The sequence below is a fragment of the Cucurbita maxima genome, unplaced genomic scaffold (assembly GCF_002738345.1).
Source record: "Cucurbita maxima cultivar Rimu unplaced genomic scaffold, Cmax_1.0 Cma_Scf00041, whole genome shotgun sequence".
NCBI classification, from domain to species: domain Eukaryota; kingdom Viridiplantae; phylum Streptophyta; class Magnoliopsida; order Cucurbitales; family Cucurbitaceae; genus Cucurbita; species Cucurbita maxima.
Window position 1 is genome coordinate 655,076 of NW_019272057.1, and position 25,102 is coordinate 680,177.

General features: G+C 38.0%; 7 protein-coding genes across 13 annotated transcripts; 1 reads left to right on the forward strand and 6 right to left on the reverse strand.

Moving 5' to 3' along the window:
- Positions 1 to 138: 138 nt before the first annotated feature.
- On the forward strand, positions 139 to 1,603 carry LOC111469822 (F-box protein At3g07870). The gene has a single exon (XM_023115260.1). It carries the CDS (start codon positions 224 to 226, stop codon positions 1,433 to 1,435), a length of 1,212 nt encoding a protein of 403 aa, XP_022971028.1. The 5' UTR covers positions 139 to 223; the 3' UTR covers positions 1,436 to 1,603.
- Positions 1,604 to 2,220: 617 nt separating this feature from the next.
- LOC111469884 lies at positions 2,221 to 4,592 on the reverse strand. The gene is made up of 4 exons (XM_023115348.1): positions 4,230 to 4,592; positions 3,964 to 4,045; positions 2,582 to 2,740; positions 2,221 to 2,483 (listed from the first exon to the last, which is right to left on the reverse strand). The coding sequence occupies exons 1-4, from the start codon at positions 4,416 to 4,418 to the stop codon at positions 2,410 to 2,412; spliced, it is 504 nt and encodes a 167-aa protein (XP_022971116.1). The 5' UTR covers positions 4,419 to 4,592; the 3' UTR covers positions 2,221 to 2,409.
- Positions 4,593 to 5,589: 997 nt separating this feature from the next.
- Positions 5,590 to 6,387, reverse strand: LOC111469887 (fibrous sheath CABYR-binding protein-like). Its single transcript, XM_023115352.1, has 2 exons — positions 6,272 to 6,387; positions 5,590 to 6,202 (listed from the first exon to the last, which is right to left on the reverse strand). Exons 1-2 carry the CDS (start codon positions 6,284 to 6,286, stop codon positions 5,759 to 5,761), a joined length of 459 nt encoding a protein of 152 aa, XP_022971120.1. The 5' UTR covers positions 6,287 to 6,387; the 3' UTR covers positions 5,590 to 5,758.
- A 3,276-nt stretch (positions 6,388 to 9,663) lies between these two features.
- LOC111469779 (BTB/POZ domain-containing protein At2g04740) lies at positions 9,664 to 12,766 on the reverse strand. The gene is made up of 5 exons (XM_023115203.1): positions 11,991 to 12,766; positions 11,044 to 11,803; positions 10,412 to 10,448; positions 10,201 to 10,334; positions 9,664 to 10,086 (listed from the first exon to the last, which is right to left on the reverse strand). Exons 1-5 carry the CDS (start codon positions 12,469 to 12,471, stop codon positions 9,747 to 9,749), a joined length of 1,752 nt encoding a protein of 583 aa, XP_022970971.1. The 5' UTR covers positions 12,472 to 12,766; the 3' UTR covers positions 9,664 to 9,746.
- Positions 12,767 to 12,953: 187 nt separating this feature from the next.
- LOC111469821 (growth hormone-regulated TBC protein 1-like) lies at positions 12,954 to 16,623 on the reverse strand. The gene is made up of 7 exons (XM_023115259.1): positions 15,567 to 16,623; positions 14,690 to 14,806; positions 14,148 to 14,326; positions 13,979 to 14,072; positions 13,747 to 13,824; positions 13,565 to 13,666; positions 12,954 to 13,385 (listed from the first exon to the last, which is right to left on the reverse strand). The coding sequence occupies exons 1-7, from the start codon at positions 16,047 to 16,049 to the stop codon at positions 13,221 to 13,223; spliced, it is 1,218 nt and encodes a 405-aa protein (XP_022971027.1). The 5' UTR covers positions 16,050 to 16,623; the 3' UTR covers positions 12,954 to 13,220.
- Positions 16,624 to 21,137: 4,514 nt separating this feature from the next.
- Positions 21,138 to 22,439, reverse strand: LOC111469872 (acanthoscurrin-2-like). 3 transcript variants are annotated; one of them, XM_023115334.1, is made up of 3 exons: positions 22,066 to 22,439; positions 21,633 to 21,968; positions 21,138 to 21,602 (listed from the first exon to the last, which is right to left on the reverse strand). In XM_023115334.1, the coding sequence occupies exons 1-3, from the start codon at positions 22,163 to 22,165 to the stop codon at positions 21,406 to 21,408; spliced, it is 633 nt and encodes a 210-aa protein (XP_022971102.1). In that variant the 5' UTR covers positions 22,166 to 22,439; the 3' UTR covers positions 21,138 to 21,405. The 3 variants fall into 3 exon arrangements, with proteins under 3 accessions (XP_022971102.1, XP_022971101.1, XP_022971103.1); XM_023115333.1 differs by having other exon boundaries at positions 21,142 to 21,602; positions 21,633 to 21,974; positions 22,066 to 22,272; XM_023115335.1 differs by having other exon boundaries at positions 21,142 to 21,665; positions 21,717 to 21,974; positions 22,066 to 22,270.
- A 1,036-nt stretch (positions 22,440 to 23,475) lies between these two features.
- LOC111469908 (translation machinery-associated protein 7-like) lies at positions 23,476 to 25,021 on the reverse strand. Of its 5 annotated transcripts, none has more exons than XM_023115379.1 (5): positions 24,894 to 25,021; positions 24,394 to 24,475; positions 24,156 to 24,211; positions 23,897 to 23,938; positions 23,476 to 23,797 (listed from the first exon to the last, which is right to left on the reverse strand). In XM_023115379.1, the coding sequence occupies exons 2-5, from the start codon at positions 24,407 to 24,409 to the stop codon at positions 23,717 to 23,719; spliced, it is 195 nt and encodes a 64-aa protein (XP_022971147.1). In that variant the 5' UTR covers positions 24,410 to 24,475; positions 24,894 to 25,021; the 3' UTR covers positions 23,476 to 23,716. The 5 variants fall into 5 exon arrangements, with proteins under 5 accessions (XP_022971147.1, XP_022971149.1, XP_022971150.1 ...); XM_023115381.1 differs by having other exon boundaries at positions 24,394 to 24,472; positions 24,894 to 24,994; XM_023115382.1 differs by having other exon boundaries at positions 24,900 to 24,991.
- Positions 25,022 to 25,102: the final 81 nt, after the last annotated feature.

Consider the following 25,102-nt stretch of genomic DNA (forward strand, 5'->3'; position numbering starts at 1 on the left):
TGATCATAAGATGACACGAAGAATATACACGAAAAAGTGGATCCCACGAGCGAGAAGAACACTGGTTCCTTGTAATTTCCGTCTCCATTTGATTATTGGTTTGATTTCACCAAAGTCCACTTTGTTGATCATCCATCTCTCTCCTCTCCCCTTTTTTTTTTTCTTTGCTTTTTCCTTCAATCCATTCAGTTTCAACCCCTCTGTTATTCCTTTCGCCTTTACCATGTCGATCATGGCCTCAAACCCTGTTCTTCGTCTCCACAACAAGAGGCTCAATCTTCAAGAACAATCTCACCAAATGGATAATCTTCCTCACGATGTTCTTCTCAGCATCCTTTCTCGCTTACCCATTTCATCTCTGATTCAGTTCAGATACGTTTGCAGGTCATGGCGGCTTCTGGCTCAACACCCACAAGTTCTTGACCTACACAACTCTGTACATGATCATCATAACTTTCGTTGCTTAATCTTCCACTGTGATTACCCCATCAGAAATCAGCTCTATTTCGTTGATTTACCTGATTTCAGAGACGAGAAATTGTCAGTGAAGAGGATTTTCACTCCTTTTTCAGCTACAATGTCCGAGTACGATGTGGTCGGTTCATGTCATGGCTTCCTCTGTTTATCTGATTCTCTTTACAATGACAAGCTCTTTATTTACAACCCCTTTACTAGAGATTACTTAGAACTCCCCAAAACCAAGGAATTTTCGAACCCGGATGTGGTTTGTGGCGTTGGATTTCACCCACAAACTAAACAGTTCAAAGTGCTTACCATTGTTTATGCCAGAGGCTTTCGCCGTATACAGAGACGCTTTAGCCACTCTGAAGTTCAAATTTTCACTTTGGGAAGTTCCAATTGGAGAAGCATCGGCAAACTTTACCACCATCTAGCTCAAGGGCAGCCTCAAGCCGTTGTCAATGGCAGACTCCACTGGGTTTCTCTGCCTCCACGGCACCATCTCGGTCGCGCCATTGTCTCATTTGACTTAGAAACAGAGCAATTCATTGACATCCCAAAGCCGGATTTGGGGAGCTTAAGTCGAAACAATTACCATTTAGTGATTCTAAATGGCTGTCTCTCTGCTGCTGTCTACTGCACTTACGGCAAAATGGAGATTTGGGTCATGAAAGAGTATGGAGTGAAGGAATCTTGGGTTAAAAGTTTCAACATTGGAACATACATGCCAAAAGCACTTAAACAAGAAGCAGAGATACCGTTTAAGGTGTCGAAGATCGTGCTTCGAGGCAGAATTGTGAGGGTTCTCTGCATTTTGAAAACCGGAGAGATTTTGTTGGAGTATAGAAACAGAGCTCTGGTTCTTTTCCATCCAAATACTGGGAAATTCAAGGATGTTGCTTTTGAAGGCATGCCCCATTGGTTTCAAACTGTTGTTCATTTCGGAAGCTTGAATCGGATCGATACTATGTTCTGAAACATATCCATTATGATTTAGAATTAAACTAATTGTTTTCTTCAAATCTTTTCAATCTTCCCTTCTGCTTCTGTGTAGCTTATGGTAGTATAATACAAGCAGAACAAAGCAGACAAATCTAATAGAGTTCTGTGCCCTTAACAATTGTGATTAAGTTGCTATTACTAAGAGTTTCGAGTCGATTGTCGTTCTTAAGAAAGAAGAATATAAAAAATTAGATATCAACAATGAACAAGAAAGGAAAGAAAGCTATGAAACTACCCCTTAAATTATAGTTCCTATACATATATTAGTAGAGCTTTGTTTTGGTAGTGTCCCAAGTTTATCAATTCTCACTGTTTTATATAAAATCTCTTTACTTGGGGTTATACTTCTTAAAATCATAGCTAAACTTCAAAGGCAAGCATTTTTCTTAGCATAAGATGAGTTCTAGACCCTCCCATGAGTCATGTCAGGCTCAACCCTCTCTGCCAGACTCCCGTCTCTCCTTCCTAGCTCTCAACTCACATTTCGTCGATTGGCTTTCGCTCGAATCTATCCCTCTACTACTTTGATCGTGTGAGATCCCACGTTAGTTGGAGAGGGAAATGAAATATTACTCATAAGGATGTGGAAACCTCTCCCAACGGACCCGTTTTAAAACCTTGAGAGGAAGTCTATAAGAAAAGTCCAAAGAGGACAATATCTGCTAGCGATGGGCTTGGGCTGTTACAAATCGACTTTCACCGACTTTTATCACTATTTTCTTTATCGTTTTAAAGAAATAAGCAAGAAAACAGCAGGACAAAAAAAAGTAAACAGGTAGACCAGTGGAAATAAATTGTTCTCTCTGCAAATTACATCACCTCATTTACAAGCAGCCACAGAGCAAACTGGATAGAAGGCAACTATTTTTAATACAGAAAGTAACCATTCAGAGTAGATCAAGTGCTATTATATGACAAATTCTAGTGTGCAGATTGATGAATTGTACATCATTCAATGCTAAACGAATTCTGTCTAAGGTACTCCAACACATTTTCTTCACCAAGCAGAGCCTCAACCAAGCCTTCCAAACCAGACAAATATAATGTTCAAGTTTCAATTTTAAGATGACTGAGAAAGAAATCAACACGATGGAAGATTGAGACAAGGAATTGGTATTACCATTTGTGTAGTCTCTGCAGTCATGAAGACCAATCTTCAAATTAGTATCCCAACTTTCATTGAACTTACGAGCGACTTCTACAGCGTTTGCTTCTGACGATCCAATATATGAACATTTGTATTTTGGCAGCCTCGACAACTTCCTTTCACGAACAACTCCTAACACCAAGTTATAAAACTGTTACAGTGCAGATAATTGATTTTCAGTTCATTGCTCATGATAGAAATAAGTAGAAGAATGCTCCACAGAAAATTCCAAGAATGTGGTTAAGAAAAATACTAAGCCCATTTGATGACCATTTAATTTTTGAAATTGTGTTTGTTTTTTCACCCTTATTTGCAATGATTTTCATCTTCTTAACAAAGCTCGAGTTTTGAAAATATTTGCAAAAAGTAGATAACACAACAAATAAAGAAAATAGTTATAGCCTGAGCTTTTAAGTTCTATTACATTGGAGTAATGAGATAATAAGTTGTGTAGTAGTAAAAGAGATCTCATATTGGTTGGAGAGGGGAACGAAGAATCTTATAAGGGTGTGAAAATCTCTCCCTAGCAAATGCGTTTTAAAATCGGGAGGCTGACGGCGATACATAACGAGCCAAAGCGAACAATATTTGCTAGCGATAGGCTTGGACTGTTACAAATGGTATTAGAGTCAAACACTGAGTGGTGTGCCAACGAGGATGCTAAGACCCCAAGGGGGGTGAATTGTGAGATACCATATTAGTCAATTGGAGAGAGTCGAGGACATTGGGCCCCAAAGGCGGATGGATTATGAGATCCCCAACGTCCGGGGGAGAGAATTGTGAGATTCTACATTGGTCGATTGGAGAGGAGAATGAGTGTCAATGAGGACGTTGCGCCTTGAAGGGGAGTGAATTTTGAGATTCCACATCGGTTGGACAGGGGAATGAGACATTCTTTATAAGAGTGTAGAAACCTCTCCCTAGCATACGGGTTATAAAACCTTGAGAGAAAGTCCAAAAAAGAACCACCTATGCTAGCAGTGGACTTGCGGTTAGAGTAGAAGTTTGCATGAACACAAAAAGTGGCAAACTCAAACCAATGATGCCACCCTTTGGCAGCTTTCTTTTAGTTTGTTTTCTTTCCCCAAATCATTGGTCACTTAATAACTTCACTAGCCCTTCTAAATCAAAGACTTATGAACAAACATCCAATTGAAGTAACATTAAACTTCACAAAAAACAGTGCAAATAAGTCTGTTTCAAACATCTCTCACAGAATTGAACTGCAATAAGCATTCATTCATCAGTTTGGACATTGTTCAAACAATAATTTGAACCCCATAATTTTCATTTGGATCAGAATGAAAACTATCCTATGACAATGAGTTAAGAGTAATATCAATTGCACAACAGACCTGGTACTGCTTTTCCAGAAAGAGCAGCCAGAGCAACTTGTATATCTTCCGGATCTTTAGGTTGGAAATCAAAAACCAAAGCCTGCAATCATCTCTAACAATCAAGAAACGCCAATCAATCCATCCATAAAAGCACCCTCAACATAAATTAGCTAAGAAATTGCACAAGCCGTCTCGAAAACCACTTTTATGAGGTGGGTAATTCAAATTTCAAACTAAATCGTTCTTTGTGCAGAAGGCATAACGAATAATCTAATAAAACAAACCTGAGAGCGAGAAGTTGGGGACGGGGGTGCGATGATAACCATGAAATGCTGCAAATCCCAGATGTTAAAAGAGTAAGCAGCGGAAGCAAGGAGTTGGGCTGGGCCCTTTGTGGCTCTTAGTGGCACGGCCGCTACGTACACACCATCTCCGCCTCTTACCACCGCGAGTTTTGAAAACAGAGTGGTCATTTGTTAAGAACAATTGAAATTACCCTGCACCTCAGAATTCCGACGGGAAAGAAACGAAACCTCCTCCATGGTTCGAATGTTTTCTACTTGATCGTCGGATTGGCTCCTCACAGCCCCATGTCAGGCCCAGCCCAATCAGTTGTTCCGATTGATTTAGTTGAAATACGTGGATGAGCATGTCCTCCTCTCAAAAATTAGCCGCCGTCATAGTTCTGTGTGCCTTCAACAATGTGACCGTCGGTTGAAAGTGTAATAAAAAATTATAGGCTTTTAGTTAATTACGACATAAATTTGATATATAAATTATAGGTTCAAGTTGGCGACTAGTAGATATGTTTCTTTACACGGTTATGAATCCTCGTCAGTCTCACAGTTTTAAAATGCGTCTGATAGGTAGAGGTTTTTACACTCATGCGAATAATGTTTCATTCCCCTTTCCAACTGAACATAAAATCTTACGATCCACCTCTTGGGTGGCCAGCATCCTCGTTGTCACATCGCCCGATGTTGACTCTGATACCATTTGTAATAGTTCAAGCTCACTGCTAGTAGATATTGTCCGCTTTGACCTATAACATATTGTAGCCAGCCTCACAGTTTTAAAATGCATCTACTATGGAGAGGTTTCCACGCTCTTACAAGGAATGTTTCGTTCCCCTCTCCAACGGATGTGAGATCTCACAATCTTCTCCCTTGGGGGCAAACGTTCTTGCTGGTACACCGCTCGATGTCGGGCTCTACAACTCAAGTCCACCCCTAGCAGATATTGTTTGTTTTAGCCCATCATATATTGTTGTTAGTCCCACGATTTTAAAAGCGTCTATTAGGGAGAGGTTTCCACGCCCTTGCAAGAAATATTTTGTTCCCCTCTCCAACCGACGAGGGATCACATATTGATGACCTACTCAAGTCTTTCTCTAGGTTATGGTCGGAGTATTCAGTTGTTTTGAAAAGATGTCATTTAATCTCTATTCTAGGATTAACCTTGAAACAGGTTTTGAAATGGGTTGTTAAAAGAATTTGTCATTTCCAGCCGAGCAAGTCCTTTGTCACTCTCTACCGCACTTACCGCTCTTTACCCCAATCTAAGAGGGCAGCAGGAGTATCAAACAAGTACTTGGTAGGCCAACAGCCCAGAAGTTGGTCATAAAAAAGCTCATACAAAGCTATATGAAGTACACAAACACATTATGAGAAGCAAAAATATTGCATTCCAAACAAACATCCAAAGAAACAAAGACAAGTTCCCCTAATCCCTATAACCCTTTTGCCTTATTCACTCCCTTCCCCACTCAATCAACCGCTTAAACTTGACATACACACACACACTCTACACAACTTCACTCAGCCTTCTCAGCTGCCGGTTCTTCTTCAGCCGGTTTCTCCTCTGCTTCTTCTGCACCCGTCTCTTTCACCTCCGCAGCCTCTTCTTCCGCCGCTGGCTCAGCCTCTGGTTTGGCCTCCTCCTCCTCCTCCTCCTCCTCCTCCGCCACCGCCGGCTCCGATTCAGCTGGCGCTTCCTCTTTTTCTTCCGCCTCAACTTCAGCTGCTTCTACTTCTTTTTTCTCTTCCACAACCTCCTCCTTTGCCTCTTCTTCTTCCTCCTTTGCTACTACTTCCTTGGTCTCAACTTCAACAGGGGGTTCAGCCACTTCAGCCGCTTCTTCTTTTGCCACCTCCTCCGCCGGTGGATCAGCTGCCGCCGGTGCCTCCTCTTCAACCTTCAACGGTGGTACCTCCACCTCTGTTACTTCTTCTTGGAGAGCTGGCTCCTGTGTTACAACCTGAAAATTAACATCGTATCAGCAGAAGATTGACTAAACATGAAAAACAGAGCAGGACCCAAGATTTACCTCTGCAGTGGCCATGGTAAAATTGCAGTAGAGAGAGAAATTGAAGAAGAGAAAGAAATGGTGGGATGGAAGAATGATGAAGGAGAGTGGATTATATATAGAACTGAAAGTGTGTTCATGTGGGGACACATCAAAAAACAATTGGGATTTGACAGTTTACCTCTCACAAAAATCAACAACATAATTTACTTTAAATTGCTAAACAACTTCAAGTGAAAGATTGTGTGTTTATAATCAATCATCCCCTTAATTAGCTCTTCTTTTGCCTTAATCATCTAAACCTCATTAATAAATTTATGCTTCATTCTCTCTCAATAGTTGAGTAATTTTTAATCGAAATGGAAAAAAAAAAATTATGGTTAGAATTTCGTGTTTATGATTTAATAAGATTTCATCGTTAAAATTCTTGACAGATTGAACAGTAATTAGTTTATTTATGTGTAACACAGTTTTTTTTATGAGCAAATCGTCGTTATTGTCACCTTGACACCATCCCATTACCCTATGTTTTATTGCAACATCGCTCGAAATATATTGTCTGCTTTGGCCCGTTACGCATCTCACATCTATCTTTTTGATAGATAGTTGATATGTTTAGTGAGACATAGTCGAGTTGGTTCTTTCACTTTTGTCTTAAAAATTGTGAAGATATTTAATTTTTTAAACTAGACTTATTAGTTTTGATTTTATTATTTCAAATATATATGTATATTTTTTAAATCATTGAGATGGCAGACGTGGAAGTGGGCCCGAGGAGGTGGAGGCCAACGCAGAAGGAATTCCGTCGACGAAACGTATGAGATACTGACGTGGCATATGGAATGGTGTGTGTAAATTGACTCATCATAAAGGAAGGGACCCACTTTTTGAATGTTGATTATGATGAACGGTGGATGATGAAGAGAATAGAAAACAAGGTGCCCACTTGGCCGCCACATGGCAAAAAAGTCTATGGATGATGAGTGTGATTGGGTGAGGTGGAGGCCATCCAAGCACGCAGCCATCCCTTTTCTACTTGACGATGTCGACCTCCCAACCAAGACTTCAAATTGGCCAAAACTTTCAATAACCATTTCATAAATAATAATAATAATAATAATAATAATAAAAGTAAAATTTTATTCTAGCTCGTTCAAATACCCGAACTGAAACCAATCGTTAATGGAATTTTATTTCTTTAATAATTATTAATATTATTTACTCGAACATATAAAGAATCAAAATAAAGATAATAATGTGATGATATATTATAATAATTAGATCACCTTCGTTATATTTTTTTAAAAAATAAAATATATAATTAAGAATAAATTTTAAGTTATTTTTTCGTTATATATATATATATATATATATATATATATATATATATATATTAAATAATTTTGAACATTATAAAAATGATTTTAACGTCGAAAAAAATGATCCCTAAAGATTATGAGGACGAGAGTGGGGGCCATGAACCCCAAAGGAGTGTAAAAAGTTGGGAAGAGGTTATATCGCTTTTGGAATGGGCGGTGAGCTGGCCCACCCACGTGGATCCCACCTTCCACATATGGAGCTTCCACCGAATGAACTCATGACACGTGGCAGACATGGTCACTGCTGACAAGCCCACCCTGTGCTTCTGATTGGATCATTTGGATTCGAATCAGCCTGGGTTTGTTCCTAACCGTACCATGGTTAATCATGGAGTCGTTGAAACTAGAAGGCAGCCAAAAGAGAATTCACCCTATAGCTACTTGAATAGAGGTTAATGTGAGTGTTAATTTGAGTCATGACATGAAAGAAATGAAATCTTTTACCATACAAGTTAATTCGACCACTAAAATTTGGATTTGGATTCGGATTCGACCCTTGCTAAGTTTGATATGATCATGTTACTCACTTGACTTAAACTATTATTAAAAGTGAAGATTGACTCTACAAGGGAACGTTCGTCTTTTTAGCATATTTTTGTTGTCACTCACATGGTTCTGAGAAAATTTTTTTAAGAGGTCTCGAAATAATATTAGGAGAGGGGTTTCAATTAACTAAAGGTAGGAAGTTGAAATTTCACCTCGGTCATCAATATGTTTTGCACCGACCTAAATAGCCTCGAACTTTCCTCGTATTATCACCTATTAATATAACACCAATTCTCTTCAACAAATTTTTCTTCAGACACCATTCACCTGCTGTAATTTACAAAAACTTAATTAGAACTCGATGGGGTTTCTATCTTATGGGTTTAAACTAAGAAACTGGGAACGATTTTGATGAATAAATGACCTTTGGTTTGTGTATCTGAAAATGGGGTTCTTTTGGTTAGAACTAATTCGATGGCTTTTGTGCATTTTAAGGGATACGAACAAAAAATGAAACATTACATGGGTCTTTTGGTTAGCACGTTAATCTCACTGACTTGTAGTGGGTCCTCTTTCCATAAGTTCCTTAGCTACCTTTGATATTGACACCTTCCAAAGACAAGCTAATATGCAGTCAAACCCATAGCAGATATTGTCATTTTAGGCTTTTACTTTCAGACTTTTCCCTCAAAGTTTTTAAAATGCATTAACTAAAGAGATGTTTCCACACTTGAATGTTTCGTTCTCCTCCCCATCCGATGTGGGATCTCACAATCCACCCCCTTTGGGACCTACATCCTTGTGTCCACCCCCTTTCGGGACTCGGCCTTCTCACTGGTACTCGGTGTCTAGTTCTGATACCATTTATAATGGCCCAAGCCCACCGCTAGCAGATATTATCTTTTTTTGACTTGTTGTTACAATAACCATTTGTACCAAAGGAGAGTGCATTTTCATCACTCAAAAACCTTCTCCATCCCGTTTAACCAAGGAACAGCTTTAAGGCACTTGCTACTCTTTCATGGCTTACCACATTACTATAGCTGATTTCAACGACCTTACCCAAAAAGAGCCCCATTACTACATTTGCTGGTGAGCAGTACAGTTAGATTTTTACCGATGCATCCGGCACCGTGCACATTAGCTCTGGCTGGACCAACACAAAAGTGAGTAGCAGCATGCTTTCAACCTATCACGTTGCCATTAACCAACTCGATCGTGTACTACTTCCAGAGGCAATTTTCTGATATCGCTCCTGCTGCTGATACTACGGACGGGAAGGCTTGCCCGAGCACTCCAGGAGCTGCTGTTAATATCGATCATCGGTAGATTCGCCCTCCTTTTCGTTTAGGATTGCCCGAGGGGGCCTCTGGAGTCAGTTGGCTTTAGCAGCTCCTGTTTTAGTGAGGAAGGATAAAGAGGATGTAGTTTTACTACAGTTCTCAAGAGCATTTTCATTTCCTAAGACAAGTTTTCTTCAGTGATCAGGTAAAAATTTATTATAGCACAAGCTGTTGTAATATATTACAAAAAATGAAACGCCTAAGAACAAACTTATGGTTCAATGATCAAGCAATTAAAGTTACAAAAACCCCAACAAAATTTTCCAATTCTAAACTAGAAAGTATAATTCAGATGGGTGTAGGATGGTTACCGGTCTCGTTTTCTTGTTCTGCTACGAGCATTAGCATCTCAAGACGCTTATCGAAGAGTAGAGCACTTTCGTCTCTCTTATCAAGCTCAGCAGCTTCAGCTTCAAGCCATTTTTCTCGTAGATCGTCGAGAACGTTGCCTTGATCGATATTAACAGCAGCTCCTGGAGTGCTCGGAGCTGTTGTACGGAGCGAGGAATCCCCAGATGGTGGAGGAAGGGTCAATAGCATCTCTCTGAACTCTCGAGTATCAGCGAATGTCTCGAAATTGCAAGCTATTGTATCCAAACAATACTCACGTATCTTGATAACACCATACCTGGAAAGGAGGAGAGCAATGATTTCATAATTTAGATTAGCTTGCCTCATGGGGTCACTTAAACATCAAAAAGATACTCATAATACTCGTAGAGGATCTATATTTTCGACATACATGTCAGACAGTATTAACCATTGGCATAGTTCTGCTGGGGAAACCATTTCCAATTGTGGTAGCAAAGCATCGGCTACAGCACGCTTAAGAGGGAATAAAAGATATCTCGAAGCAGCATCGAACATTTCTTCCGCCTACTCGATCGACAACGAAAATTTAGAAGTAGAACCATCAAGAATTTGCAAGCAGTTCTAATTAGCATATCAATTACCTGATCAGGATCTATATCCTTCAAACAATCTGTGTACCTGAACCATTCAAGAACCAAAACAGTGTCAGCAAGCAAGAAAAAATCTAACACTGATTGACGAGTCCAAGCCCCGCTAGCAAATATTGTCGTCTTCTTTGGGCTTTCTATTCCGAGCTTTCCCTCTAGGTTTTTAAAACGCACCTGCTCGGGAGAGGTTTCCAAACCTTTATAAAGAATGTGTCGTTCTCCTCCCTAACCGACGTGGGATCTCACAATCCAACTATAAGGATCCTAGATTTCTACCTACTTAGAGTCGCTACCGTCATCATAACATACTCATTTTTATGCGGAAATGAATATTGGAACTTCATCTTAAAATTGTGAGATCCCAAATCGGTTAGGGAGGAGAATGAAGCATTCTTGATAAGGGTTTGGAAACTTCTCCCTAGCAGACGCGTTTTAAAAACCTTGAGAGGAAGTCCGGAAGTAAAAGTCCAAAGAGGATAATATTTGCTAGCGGTGGACTTGGGCCATTACAGATGGACGAGAATTGCAACCAATTTTGAAGAACTATTAAAGGATTCTTCCCAAAGACTGCATAGACAATCTCCAACCACAGTAATCTAAATAGGGTGGGATGAATTGGAACTTACATATACTCGATCATTTTTTCAAATGCTTCCATGCTCAAATCGTGTTCTTCGATAAACGGAAGAGTATAAACTGAAAGTTCATCTTTTCCTTCACCGAAATCCTTGATACGGGATATTCTCGCCTTAAAATACTCTGACCTTGATGCTAAAACAACTTTGTGACAGCGGAAAAACTTCTTATCGACTCGAATACAAATATCTGCAAGATCATCCATGTTATCATTGATCAGCATTTTACTAGCAAGTAAACTTAAATCATTAGCATCATTGTCTTGGCCATGATCCGTAGTAGAGTTAGCTAAAGCGATCTGAAGCATCCGACGTAAAGCTGCTGGAAGGCGATCGTCTTCAGGAAGGGAAACGCCCTGTAAGATGAACCTTTTCATCGAGTTATCAACGTCGCCCAAAGCTTTGTACTGAGCATACTTTTGATGAACCAGTTCTTTCTCAAGAATTGTGAGTAAGGATTCACATTTGCAGACTTTGCAAATTCTGATAAGGTCTTCCATGTCATCGACCGCAATCTCGAGTCTATCAGAGTAAAAGAAGTGAATGAGACTATGTAAAGCTGGATATGACAGCCTTTCCTTTGACAATCTAACTTCCTTTCGATCTTTCCAACCTGCTTCGAACTTCCTCTTAAAGAAAGCAGATCGAGCGCTTAGGATAACTCGGTGAGCTTCGATCGGCCTACCTTGAACGACAAACGAAACATCGGGCGGGAAGAACTCGTAATTCGATTCGGAGTTGAATGGAAGGCCTGTTATATGAGCATTGTCAAGAACAACTTCTGCAGTGGCCTAATATATGATATTCATCACTGATAACTAGAACTTGTTCATCTTTTATACAATTCTATAAACTATCATAGCCAATTAAGAAATGGAAACAATCCAAACACATCATAGCAGTAAACAATATCAAGAGATTGGAACCCAAAACTTTACCTGAAAGATGATGAAGGCTTTCGGCCTGCTTCAAATACGCCCTATTAGCTCCACACCCCAAGAAAGTTTCACGCAAAGCAGCCTGCAATGGCCCAAGCGGCGGCGGTCGTGCTTCAAATGCCTTGAGAAGCTTCCGCACCTTCAAATTAAGCGCAGCATAATGACACCTATCGCCATCAAAAGTGTGCTCCGAACATATAGCGCCGTTCTCGAGCAACATTCTGGCAGCGTCAAGGTGCCCTGCCAAGCACGCATAGTAAAGCGCCACAGAGTCCCACTGGTCGCGCGCATTGACATTGACGCCGGACTCGAGAAGGTAGCGAAGACGGTCGATATCTCCGGCTCGAGATGCAGAGAAGATATCACCGTTTGGGACCTTCTTTAGGGGAAGAGATGACCCAAAATCAGATGGGTCGAGATCGATTCCGTAAAGGTCGGGGTCGAGGTCCAGAGTCCAAGGATTGCTGCGCCTTGGAGGCATCGGATGGGCCGAAACTCTTAAATCAAGCGCTCAGATTCGAAGAACTCCAAATCGTTCTTATGGGTTTCTGGGGTTTAAGGCAATTCGCAAGACTTGCCCATTACACAGAGAGTACTCGAGATAACGGCGCTCAGATTCGAAGAACTTCAAATCGTTTTTATGGGTTTGTGGGGTTTAACGCAATTCGCAAGACTTAACCATTACAGAGAGAGTACTCGATTCTTCTTCACAGGGTAGCAGTTTAATAAGGAAGTGGACATGATTTTCGAACGGATAACTAAAATCACACGGCTTGGTGTGGACTTTCTTTAGCATATTCTACTTAATATTTGAGTACCCTTGTAATCTTTTCTTGAGTTTCATCAGATTGTTTGACAGAAATTGCACTCAGTTTAAGTTATTATGATGATCATGTTGAATGAGGAAGCCTATGATTCGTCCCTTGCACTAAAAGTTATCCCCTAATAGAAAAAACAGAGGCGTGAAACAAATCTGATTCCATTCACAGATAACTCATTACATCAGACCAGAAATTACAGAGCATGGGGAACCCACAATGCTCTGTTTCAGTGTAATTAACAGTATATAGAAAGTATTGATTCTTTGTAATTTACATTTATAAAGCTACAAACAAACACCATAGAAAAAACAGATGCTCTGTTGTTGTTTTTTTTACTTCCTCTCTCTCTCTCTCAGGCAGGGGAGTCTTGTATTCTCCCATTAAATATAGCTATAATTTTATAGTTTGATCAGCTCGATTTGACGGGAGGGAATGGATGATGTTCTTTGTCGTTCACTTGGGAATTTAGTCGCCTCAATCTCTGATCCAGCTCGGCCATAACTGCTGGTTCTTGCTTTTTCCTATGCTTTGATATGGTGTTCGTAGTCATCGATCCGATCTTGTCATATGCTACCTGCAAGTTCACAATCCAAACGCTTTGTTTAAACCGTCGAGTGAAATGATTCGGAGATCTTTGATTCAGTAAGAAACAAGAGCTAAAATGCAGCCAGTCGAAGCTTCAAATCGCCTTAGATTACAATGGGGAAGGCATAGAGTAAAACAATGTCAATGATGGAATATTTGGATGCATACCGTCAGTAGATCGTCGGGATCAAATAGGTAATGTGTAGTTTTTTGTAGAATATTAATCACATCTCCCACATGATGGGTTACGAGTAACTCGTCTTCCTTCATCTGAAAGCACAGATCAAGACGTCATTACAAAGTGCTCGGGACGATATATAGTCATTGATAGCCATAGCCAAAGCAATTACCTTAAAGATAGCCAAAGCCACATGAAACAATACTTTTGCCCCCTCGTAGAAAAGGACGTCCCAAACACGTAGAGTCGTCTGAGAAAGGGACCGAAACAAAACATGGTAACATGGTTTAGAGAGTTAACAGTCAGATGTATAACTGTTCTAGAACTATTGCACAAAAAGATGAACAATATTTAAGGAAGAGCTTCCATTTGCTCAAATGCAGGCACCCGGATATCGTTCTTACCTCAGAAGGTAGGCTTTTCGAGAAAAGACAGAGGAACCACTCCGTAGCGACAAGGGAGACATCAAAATCCAAAGCTTCCAAATGGGTAGCTATCCTGCATTTACATGCCAGTTTAGAAATAGCTTGTACTAATTAGACAATATATGAACTTCAAAACAAATCTAGGCACCTGGGACACTTCTTGGTAAGTAAATCTTTGAACACCCTTTGCTCGACATGACATCCTGACAAGTTGGTCGTGTAACAGTCACTAACTAAAACATTTTCTAAGAGAACAGCTAGCATCCAAAAAGCATCTTCTTCTGTTTTCATCACAAGCAATAACAATGCAGCAACATAGTTTAAGCCCTGCACCGAAACTGTATTAATTCCATGTGTTCTAAATTACAGGTCAAGATTAATACCAAAACTATGTAATAACTAGTAAATCATTTTTGTATTCTAAATCAATATTCTTAGAGAAACATAAGGGAGGAAGAAGAGGATAGAAGAAGAGGATAGAAGAAGAGAGCGAGAGAGAGAGAGAGAGATGAATTAAGGATAGGATTCAAATGATCGCCGATGCAAATATGCAGGAGTAGAGAAAAATCAGACCAAGAAGAAAGGATGTCGAATACTGAAACATGTCAGGGATATAGTAAACCGATCCAAAACTTCTGTAAACTTACAGAGCAGATGGCTATGTTAGAGTGAACGAAAAAACAAACCCACCTGACAGTATCCAACATCCGAATCCCGGAAGGAATACCCAACAAGAACACGTCGAAGAGCAGCATGACCTTCTGGAGTGTCTAACCAAGCATGACCAGGAAAAGTACGCGGCAAGTCCTACACATATCGATCAAAAAAAACAATAGAACAAGTCAAAAAAATAGAATGAACATCGAATCAATCTCCAGATTAAGAGAGAAAATTCCAGGTCCCATCTGCACCTGAGGTATTCCAATAATTGATGAATGAATGGATGGATAAATCACAATGAGGGCATTCATCTTATGGTTACAAGAACAAATTAAAAACTGAAAAGAAAATTTATAAAACTAGAAACTCCGAGTTATAAAAATAGCAAACAACAACAAGAACTAACATTCGATTTAGAATCATCTATATATTATGATACTCGAACTTATTATCAGTACCAGATCCCATCTGCATCATTTACTGAACCATAAAGTTCATCCCTGATAAGTAGATAATGATAATTGAGGTCTCTTGACCACTTAAAGAATTAATAGCTTCACAACATTTCCTGACATACACTGCTACTCAAAAGAACAGCATGAACAAATTTAACAATACTTCTTTATCTTTTGAGTTGTTCTATTGGATCGGTCGTTCAAGATCTTTGGTGTTTATCCATTGGGATCACTTTGTATGGACTCGTTGAGAATGATTCTGATATATAAAGCTAAAACAATGTGATCTGAAAATCAATGATATCAAAGTGTACAAAATCCTAGCGGGAACCCATCAATAGGATTATGAAACTATTGTAGGTGAAAAGTGTACAGTCATCCAAAATCAAGGATCGTGAAGAGATCATACCAACAAAAATACCTTTTAAAGGGAAATCAAGCAAAGAACTTACATGATCAATCTGCCTAGTTGCAGGCGTGACTTTCCCTTCAACAGCCTTGGTTAAATCATTGTAATAGCTCTCAGGAACAGTGGATTTCTTCTTCGCAGCTCCGGATAAGGAGAACCAAACCTTAGGGCGAAGAACAGGAGGAATCCCCTTCCTAATCAACTTCTTCAAAGTGATGGCATTAGCAAGAGTGGACAATTTGAGAGAAGATTTGAGAGCAATCCCTTCAGAAACAGAGGGTTCCAAGTACCAATTAGCGCCTTTGTTGGCCTCCAATGCCCACCAGACACGACCCTGTTGCCTAACCTTTTCCCTCACTTCATTCAACACATTAACATCATCCACATTGCCTTCCACTGTGAACCCATATAGATCTTGAAACTTAACTGTGATATTCGCCCTCCTCGCATGGATGCTCGGCCTTAGAACTGGAATCTGAGCTTGCAATTCAAGAGCAATATCTCTTTTGCTTTGAGTCCCAAACATTTCTTGGGGCTATTCCAATAGATCAAGAAAATGGGGGAGCGAGGTTTGGTGGTTTAGGTTATTTTATACAAAGAGGGTAAGATGATTTCGTCAAATAAAGAAACCCCACCTGCCTCAAACCCTCAAACCACGAATTGGTCTATTTTGGAGCTTCAATAGGCTGCGCACCTGATCTTCATAGAAATCGATATCATCCGAAGACTTGGATGAAGAAAAAAACGCTATCTAATAAGAAATGTTCTCCAAAACCTCCACGCCATTACCATCAAATCCTCCATGAAAGTAAATAAACAAATCTAAAAACAACAATCAACCTAAGTAGTGGGCTGTTTCTTTAGAAAAAAAATGAGAAGAAATTGATTCTTCCCACAAGAATTTAGAAACGGAGACGACCAGAAGAAAAGGTTTAGGTAAAAGCCGAAAGCAGGAAGATAAAACCAGAGATTCTATATGTGAATCATAGCAGAGGCGATAAAGGGTTGAGATTAAACGTGAAAAAAAATAAATATCTTTTTTGGAATTTTAGACAAAAATGGAGGGCTGAGCCGTTGCTGGGCACACAAAACTCGGGATTTTTAGGGGAAATAAGAGCTAATAAGAACAAATGGAAGCAAAGCCACGGGATAGGGCTGAGCCTGTGATGAAAAATGGAAAAATATAATTTTTATATATATATATCAAACAAAATAACAAGAAAATTGAAGAAAAAGTCCAAATCGAGCTAAGTTCAAATGGGTCATAATATTATTTCAAAAATAAAAAATCTAATTTAGAATATTGAAAAATATGGTTTTTTTTAAATTCTTTTTTTTTTTTTTTATGTAACGTTCTAAACTGAATGGAAAAAGATAAGATTTTTAGTTTAATGCTTATTTTGAAAAATAGAGACAGCTATAGTGACAGACACGACGGGATTAGGTTTTTTTTCAAATTAATCAAAATACAGTTAAATTTTGGATTTTATCTTAAATAAAAACAAATACTTTTTTAACTTTAAAATTTTTTATTAATACTTTTAAATTTTTTTTAAAATTAAAAAAAAATACATTTATAGTAGTATCACGTTTAAAAAATACTCTTCAACTCTCGAAAATAACATTAAAAAGTTTGAAGATAATCTATGAAGTGTTAATAGACAGTTGTCTCTTTAATAAAGATTATAGTGTACATTTACCATAATAATCGGGTTGAAAATAATTTTTTAATCAAATATTAAATATTTTTAAAGTAAAATATATATATATATGTTAAACATAAAATTAAAATATTTATTTTTAGATTTAAATGACATTTTAGAAAGTTTATAAATTTTGTAAATGTCAGAACTTTATAATGTGGAGGAAGGAAATCGACAACTTTTTTCAATAATTTATTTTTGATTATTTATTAATTCCATTAAGTAAAACTGGTTGGCATAGTGACGTAGAAGTGCAACCAATAAATATAATAAATAGTAGCATAATTAATATTGTTTAAAATATATGTTCATGGAGGCCAATAAAACGAGTACCAAATTCATACACCTTCCCAATTTAAACACAATTTAATTTATATTTTTACCATTTTTACGATGGTTGTTAAATTTTTACCTTATAATTATTAAACTAAAAAAAAAAAAGAAAGTAAAAACAAGCGATTTAAACTTTTGGGCCCCACCCGTGTCTTAACCCGGCCCGAAAAACCCGTGTCACGTGCGAACTTCCCTCATCTTTGTCCAAAACCCAGAGGGCATGCCAGGGTGGAATGTCTCACACGTGTGCTTGCCATCGTCATGTTTTTTGGGTGGACCTACGACCATGGGGGCCCACTCTTCACATATTCCGGAAGGTAGTTGGACAGATGTAAAGATCCTGATTATGGGCCGGCCCTTTCAAACAAAACAAACACAAACTGTTGGGCCGGATTAATTTAGTGGGTCCCAGTTAAACAACAATTCAATCTGAACCGTTGAAATCACTTCCCGAAAATCGACGGACACAAAGGATACACGTGCATCAACGACAACAGAAGACATCCCACTGACATCGCTGGTTTTGGCTTTAAGACAAATCCCTTCATTTTCACTCAAAAATTAAAGGCGGTTTGGTAATCTTCACCTTTCTGATTTCTCCACAGGCAAAAGTATTTAATAATTATTTATAATTTATATAAATTCATAACTAATTTTCATTTAATTTATAGTCATTTAAAAAATAAAACAGCCCATATTATTAGATCAATAATCTATTATCATTATTTACTCCTAATTCCTGTAATTAAGACATTTAATAAATAAATTACTATTTATCTAGTGTAATTAGCATCAAACCTAGAATGAATAAATCAATTAAAAAAAGATTAATCCGATTCCCCATATAAACTTTATTATATATATAAAAAATAAACATAATTCATAGTCACACGACATAACTTTTATTGCTAATTAATATCGTTGCGTCCGGCAATTAATAAATGTTTTAAATTATTTTGTTTTGTTTCTTAATTTTTTAATTGGAAAATAATTTTAAAAATATAATAATATTTAAATTATAAGGAAAAAAATAGGTTTTTTTTTTTTAATAAGAGAAAATAAAAATTTAAAAGTCAACAAGATCCTCGGGCGCAACGCATGGCGTATAAATTTGGACCACGCACTGCAAGGCTATAGTTTATTACAATATAATGAATTTGCATGCCCTCCTTTGGGAGATTAAAATAAGTTTATTACTTGAAAAACTCAATTAACTTTAAATTAAAGTTAAATAAATCAAAATTTATAAATTAAGCTTCTTAATTCGTTTTTTTTTTTTTTTTTTTTTATACTTGTGATACATAATATATATATATATATATATTAATTTTTATTTAATTGGTGTAATTATTTTTTCAATTATTTGTTCTCTCTAAGGTAGTTTCAAAATAAATAAATAAATAATAGATATTTTATATCATAATATTTTAGTTAAAAACAAAATTTTCAACAAATTGAGTTGGGTTCGATTTAAAAAATTGATAATTTGAATAAGTAGGTTGGGTCTAGAAAATATGATGACAACTAACCTAACCCAATACACGAACACTTCGGGCTCTCTAAATCTTGAATGGAAAGAAAGAAGGAATACAATGTGCGGAAGATAAAATAAAATATACGTAAAAAAGCACACATTTTTTCACATAATACCGCTTTAAATCATGAGCTCTAAATCAAATTATGATACCGTTAAACATGGTTCTGATAGATTATGAAAATTAAAGTGAAGTAATTTGCATTCAATGTTCATGATATGTATACAATAACATAACCGTCTTAGATTAAAACCCAAATGAAATTACGAGGAAAACGAAGCAAAATGAGAGGTAAAAGGGTAAAAGGGGAAAAGGAGAGAGAAAAAATGCCTGGCCTTCCCATGTACGCCGCCGTGACAAAGTGGGTGTGTGTGTTTTTGACGATGAAGTCTTCAAATGGGAGGCAGAAGAAAAGCTTCAGAATCTGCAGAAATGGACCCTTTCTTTTTCTTTCTCTTCATAGCCGTTTGAAGCTTCTTGGGAAGAAGAAGAACCAGAAGAACCAGATGAAGAAGAACAACGAGGGTTTCCCGTTGATGCTGTTTTCAAAGGGTTAAATAATAATAATAATAATAATAATAATAATAATAATAAAGTTTTCATTTTTAATTTTGGAAAACACGACCGTAGAGGTTCCTCTTTGTTTCACACGTTGTGGTTGTTCATTTTGTCTTTCTCCTTTCCCATAAATAACTTAACTCATCTCCCCTCCAAGAATTGACACCAAATAGCTCCGACATAACTAAACTAATTCATTTAACCAGGGGATTAAGAATACTGGGACCTCTATTCCTATCTTTGAGTGTCTGACTCTAATATCACTTGTAGCATGATTTTTTTTTTTTTAATTTCTACCATACTAAAAAAATATAATTTTATTTTCTCATTATTTTTTTGGTCAATAATGGGGAAATAATCCAGCTAATCATGATTTAGAAGGGAGTATATAAATCCAATTTAGAAGAAATAATTAATGGGTGGAGGCCCGGCAACTGGATCGTTTTATTCGATTCCATCAATAAATATGATAATTAAAAAGAAAAATCCATTTAGTTGTAATATAGATTTAAATAATACAACCAAGCTCCTGATGGATCACACTATAATATGGTTAATAGAATAAAATTATAATTAATTATTTAAATAAAATAAAAATGGGAACATTTGGATAGCAATGTTCTAATTTTCAGGTTCATGGTTTTTGTCCAAGATTCCCATTATTAGGTGGGATTAAGTTATGGATAATTTAATTTTATATTTATAAATTATGTACTTTCGAAAATAGTTAAAATTTCATTAATACCCTTGGGTGAAAACTTCAAAGATTCCTTTTATCTATGGTAAAAAAAAATATCCGTTCTATATTTATACTCATGATAAGGGTATTCATATTTATTGGGTAAAAACACGTCTGAATAAAAATATATATTTTTTATATAAATAAAAATTTAAATAATTAGTACGATTGATTCGGGATCAAATAAAATTTATAAAATGAAAACATAATTAGGGGATATAAAAACAAATATTTGAATGATAATATATAAATAAAAATTGGGTCACGTGAGTTGCAAATGGCTTCCCCAACCAACAGCCAGCAATTAAGATGAGATGTGCATACGGCGTTTTGAGTATTTTAAGAAACCAACAAAAATTCAAACGACACGTCGTTTTCTTCTTTGTTTTATGTCTTTTTTTTTTTTTCCTTCCAAATTTGGGTGTAAATTGGAAAGACGACAAATCACGCCGCTTCAGACTTTGAGAAACTAATAGTTTAGACCGAGTTGAAAAGGGAACATACTAACATTTATATTTACATAATTAAAATATATAAATATTTAGCATATGGTCTAAAAATAATTAAGAGAATATCGTAGGCATTTTATTAGCCGATCGGGCGTTCGAAACACCAACGACCTGAATGCCAACGAGCGTCTATTATTGAGCATGATTGGACTGGGGGGTGGTATACATGCATATGATTGTAGTTTGGTAGGTTATAAAAGTTGCTGATAAAAAAGTAAATAAATAAATAAAGAGAGAGAGATAAAAGTTGAAACACCATATTAGTATTAATATTTATATATAGTAATAGTAATAGTTATTAGGTTGAAATTACAGAACTGCCACTGAGCCATAGAGGCATACATTTATGGGATAACGCTGCTTGCTTCTGCTTCTGAAGTATACAATTTCAGTATGCTTCTTAAACCCTAAACCCGTTATTATTATTATTATTATTATTATTATATATTTATATATTTACCTTCAAAGTTATTTAAACACTCCCTTTTACTTCTTATCTATTCCCTCACTTTCCGCCGCCGCCGCCGCCGCCGCCGCCGCCGCCGCCGCCGCCGCCGCCTTTTCCTCCACCTCCTCCTCTTTTATACTCACTCTCTTCATAACCTCTTCCTCCTCCTCCTCCGTACCCTCCACCGCCTCCTCCTCCTCCTCCGCCGTATCCCCCGCCTCCTTTCCCTCCTCCTCCACTGCCACTCCCACCGCCTCCTTTCCCACCTCCGCCGTATCCACCGCCTCCTTTCCCTCCTCCGCCACTGCCGCCGCCGCCTCCCCCTTTCCCTCCTCCGCCAGACCCTCCACCGCCATATCCACCTCCCCCTTTCCCTCCTCCGCCAGACCCTCCACCGCCATATCCACCTCCCCCTTTACCGCCACCGCCAGATCCACTACCACCAGACCCACCTCCACCATAACCACCTCCGCCTTGACCACCGCCACCAGACCCACCTCCGCCGTGACTGCCACCACCAGACCCACTTCCACCTTGACCGCCGCCACCAGACCCACCGCCTCCATAACCGCCGCCACCATGCCCATGTTTAGCCTCTTCAACCTCCTGGGCTACATTCTCTGAAACTAGAGGATCATCAAATTAATGATTATTCACGTACTTCAATATTCATCTGTTGATGCAAACATGGATTAAAATCATGGTACAAACAAATACCTTGTTGCTCATCTTCGCTTGTGTGAGCTTCTATAGCCCACGACACCACCAAAGCAGACACAAGCAGAAGACACACAAGCAGAAAACCTTTGGACTTCATTTCTAACGGGAAAGAACAGAGAAGAAGTGGTTAGTGATGTTGTAAATGACTTCCCCTTGGCTGCTATTTATACAGCCCAGGCCAAGCTTCACTACAACACAACCAGCTAAGAGAGTGACAGAACATGTTACATTAAATTTGGGGTTTATTTGAGGTGGCTGTGTGTAGATAAGCCTTTGCCTGGATCAATATCTTTCTTCTTGTTTTCTTTTGAGGCAGAGCCGTTTACCTTGAGAAGAGACGTGTGTGTGGTTAGAGGGGTCCAAGCGTTCATGTTGTGGCAAATTGTCTCTGAAACTTCATCTTCTTTTGCCAAGTACTACAATGTGGAAACATTGTGTATTATGTGTTCTTCCCAAATCTCAACAACGTAGGTGGTTGGGTAGACATTAAATTATTCAATTCCGGAGAATACCCACAAATTTTGATAAATTTTGTAATTTATACACCATATTAAAGCTAAATTTTTGTTAAAACCCTCTAGTTTGTGCATTGATCGAGCCCTCGTGGTGGTAAGGAAAAAATAAACACAAGCACGTTTTGGTCCGTGAGATTATTCGAGAAGGTCATCATAATTAATTCTGATGTGTGGGTATGTATCATTCGGCTCAAAAGAACTTTCCTTCCTTTCTTTTGGTTGGAATGATTCATCTAAGTGGGTTAACTTTATCTAAGTGGGTTTGGGATAGGTTGTTGTGCTCTTGCTCGAGCACCTCTTGGCAAAGTAGGCTGATGATCCCTTCATATGCATTGCAACTTCATCTAAGTCGAGCACCTCTTGGCAAAGTAGGCTGATGATCCCTTCATATGCATTGCAACTTCATCTAAGTCGAGCACCTCTTGGCAAAGTAAGCTCGACCTGCTCGAGCACCTCTTGGCATAGTAGGCTGATGGACAAGAGTGATCTTCAATCAGGATCCTCACTCCTTGCAGGGAGAGAATTATTTTATTCCTTTATATTTTAGTTCTTCTCCTAAATATTATTGAAATTTACTGTGTTTTTAAAGCATTGAATGCCATTTTTCAAATACACCATCCCAAATCCTAAAGGTACATGGGGCTAATTTGAGTGGCTCCAGGATAATTTCCCACATTTTGCTATAAATTCTGAGATACAGCAGGCAGCATGGAGCAAAACATTCATCATAGTTCCGAAGCAAAATAGAGTTCAAATATAGTGATTCCCGAGTAAAAAGGAGTAAGAAATCAATAAAGCTGCAGAGTTCAAAAAATCCAAAACAATGCAATCACGATACCAAAGCCAAGCAGAGCCTACGACGATTCATTTCATTTAGCTTTGGGTCTAAAGATAGTTTAGAATATTGCAAAGGGTTCGACTTCTATTAATCATTCCACTCCAGAAACAAGGACCATAGCAATATTATCTTCTTCCAGGTTTTACACACAACAAGAAAATAGTAAAGCGTTTGAAAACTTCATGTTATTCGGTTTCATGCAGAGGATAACATGTCACACAATCAATTGCTTAGAAAGACATCAGATATCTGCAATTTAAGATCAAGTAATCTAACATATGTTGCGTAGGAGGACTCATTTCTTCCCACTCTTCTTGAGTCCAGCACCTCCAAATGTCCCCTTCTGTTGGGCCTTTGCTCTAAGCTCCCTCAGCGCCTGCATAACATCATCAAGCAACTCAAAATTATAGTTCGTACTAATCTTCGACACAACCGATCAATCGATCAGAGGAAACGTTGAAGTTCAAGATCTCACCTTTTCCTCATCCTTCTTCTTTTGCAAATTGGCCATATCAACCTGTTGACAAAACCCAGTAAAATTCAAACAGTAGTTACGAAAAATTACATGGCCACGGGCACGATACAGGGTGGAGAGTCATTCTACTGACAACAAACAATCTAAATTCTAAAAGAGAAAATAAATTACATCGATACCAAAAGTTGCGTCCAAATCCGAACAAGGAAGAAAATAAACATACGACATAGGACCTAAAGATAATGAATTCAAAGCATACCTCGTCGTATTCTTTCTTATCAGCCTTGGGTTGCTTCAGAGGCTTTGCTTTCCCTCCTGTAAAGAAAAACAACAAAATCGATTCTCTATATAACAATTTAAATCGAAAAAAAAGGGGATTATATATCACAATATAGCCAATCGTTTCTCAATTGTCTTCTAATCCGATCGATGATACTGCCTATCAAATTGAAATAGAAAGCTCAAATTTTCCATAACCTTGAGGAAACAGATCATACCTTGCTTGGACGACATGGCTGAGATAGCGCAGGGGTTTGGCCCGGTTGGAAGAGCACAAAGAGGGATCGCAGCGACCAGCTACTATTTATAGATGCCATAAAGTATTGCACACGTTAGTAACATGATTTGTTCATAAACTTACAGCATACATAATTATATAACTTAGCCTCAAAACATTGAATTTCTGTTCGATCACTAATTTAAAAAGAACGAACAAGAGAATTCTTCGATAACGAGAGAGGGAAAAAAAAAAAGAACTAGGATCTAAAATCAACGATCTCCATCTTAATTGAAAACATTGAAATCTCACCTAACGCATCAACATACCATATAACACTCGACCAAGAAACAATTATCGGAAAAACGCAATATTTCAAGCAAATCCGAGGAAGAGAATAAACGAACATAAAAGGATCAACCGCACACAGAAGTCGGAAAATCGGAATAAATACATGACAAAGAAACATAATATTAACCTTCAGAAACGAAATTAGCTTACCCTTACCAAAGAAGAGAAGGCAAAGAAGAAGCCGGTGGAAGTGGAGGCAAGAACGCACGAATGGAATCCCTAGGTTGCGTTTTCCATTTGTATACGGAGAAGGTAAAGTCGGGTCCCGAATCTAACCCGAAAGATCTTGGGCCATTGAACCAACTTGCTATTGTTGTCAACACAGGCCCGGTTCAGGAATAAAAGAAAAAACAATAAAT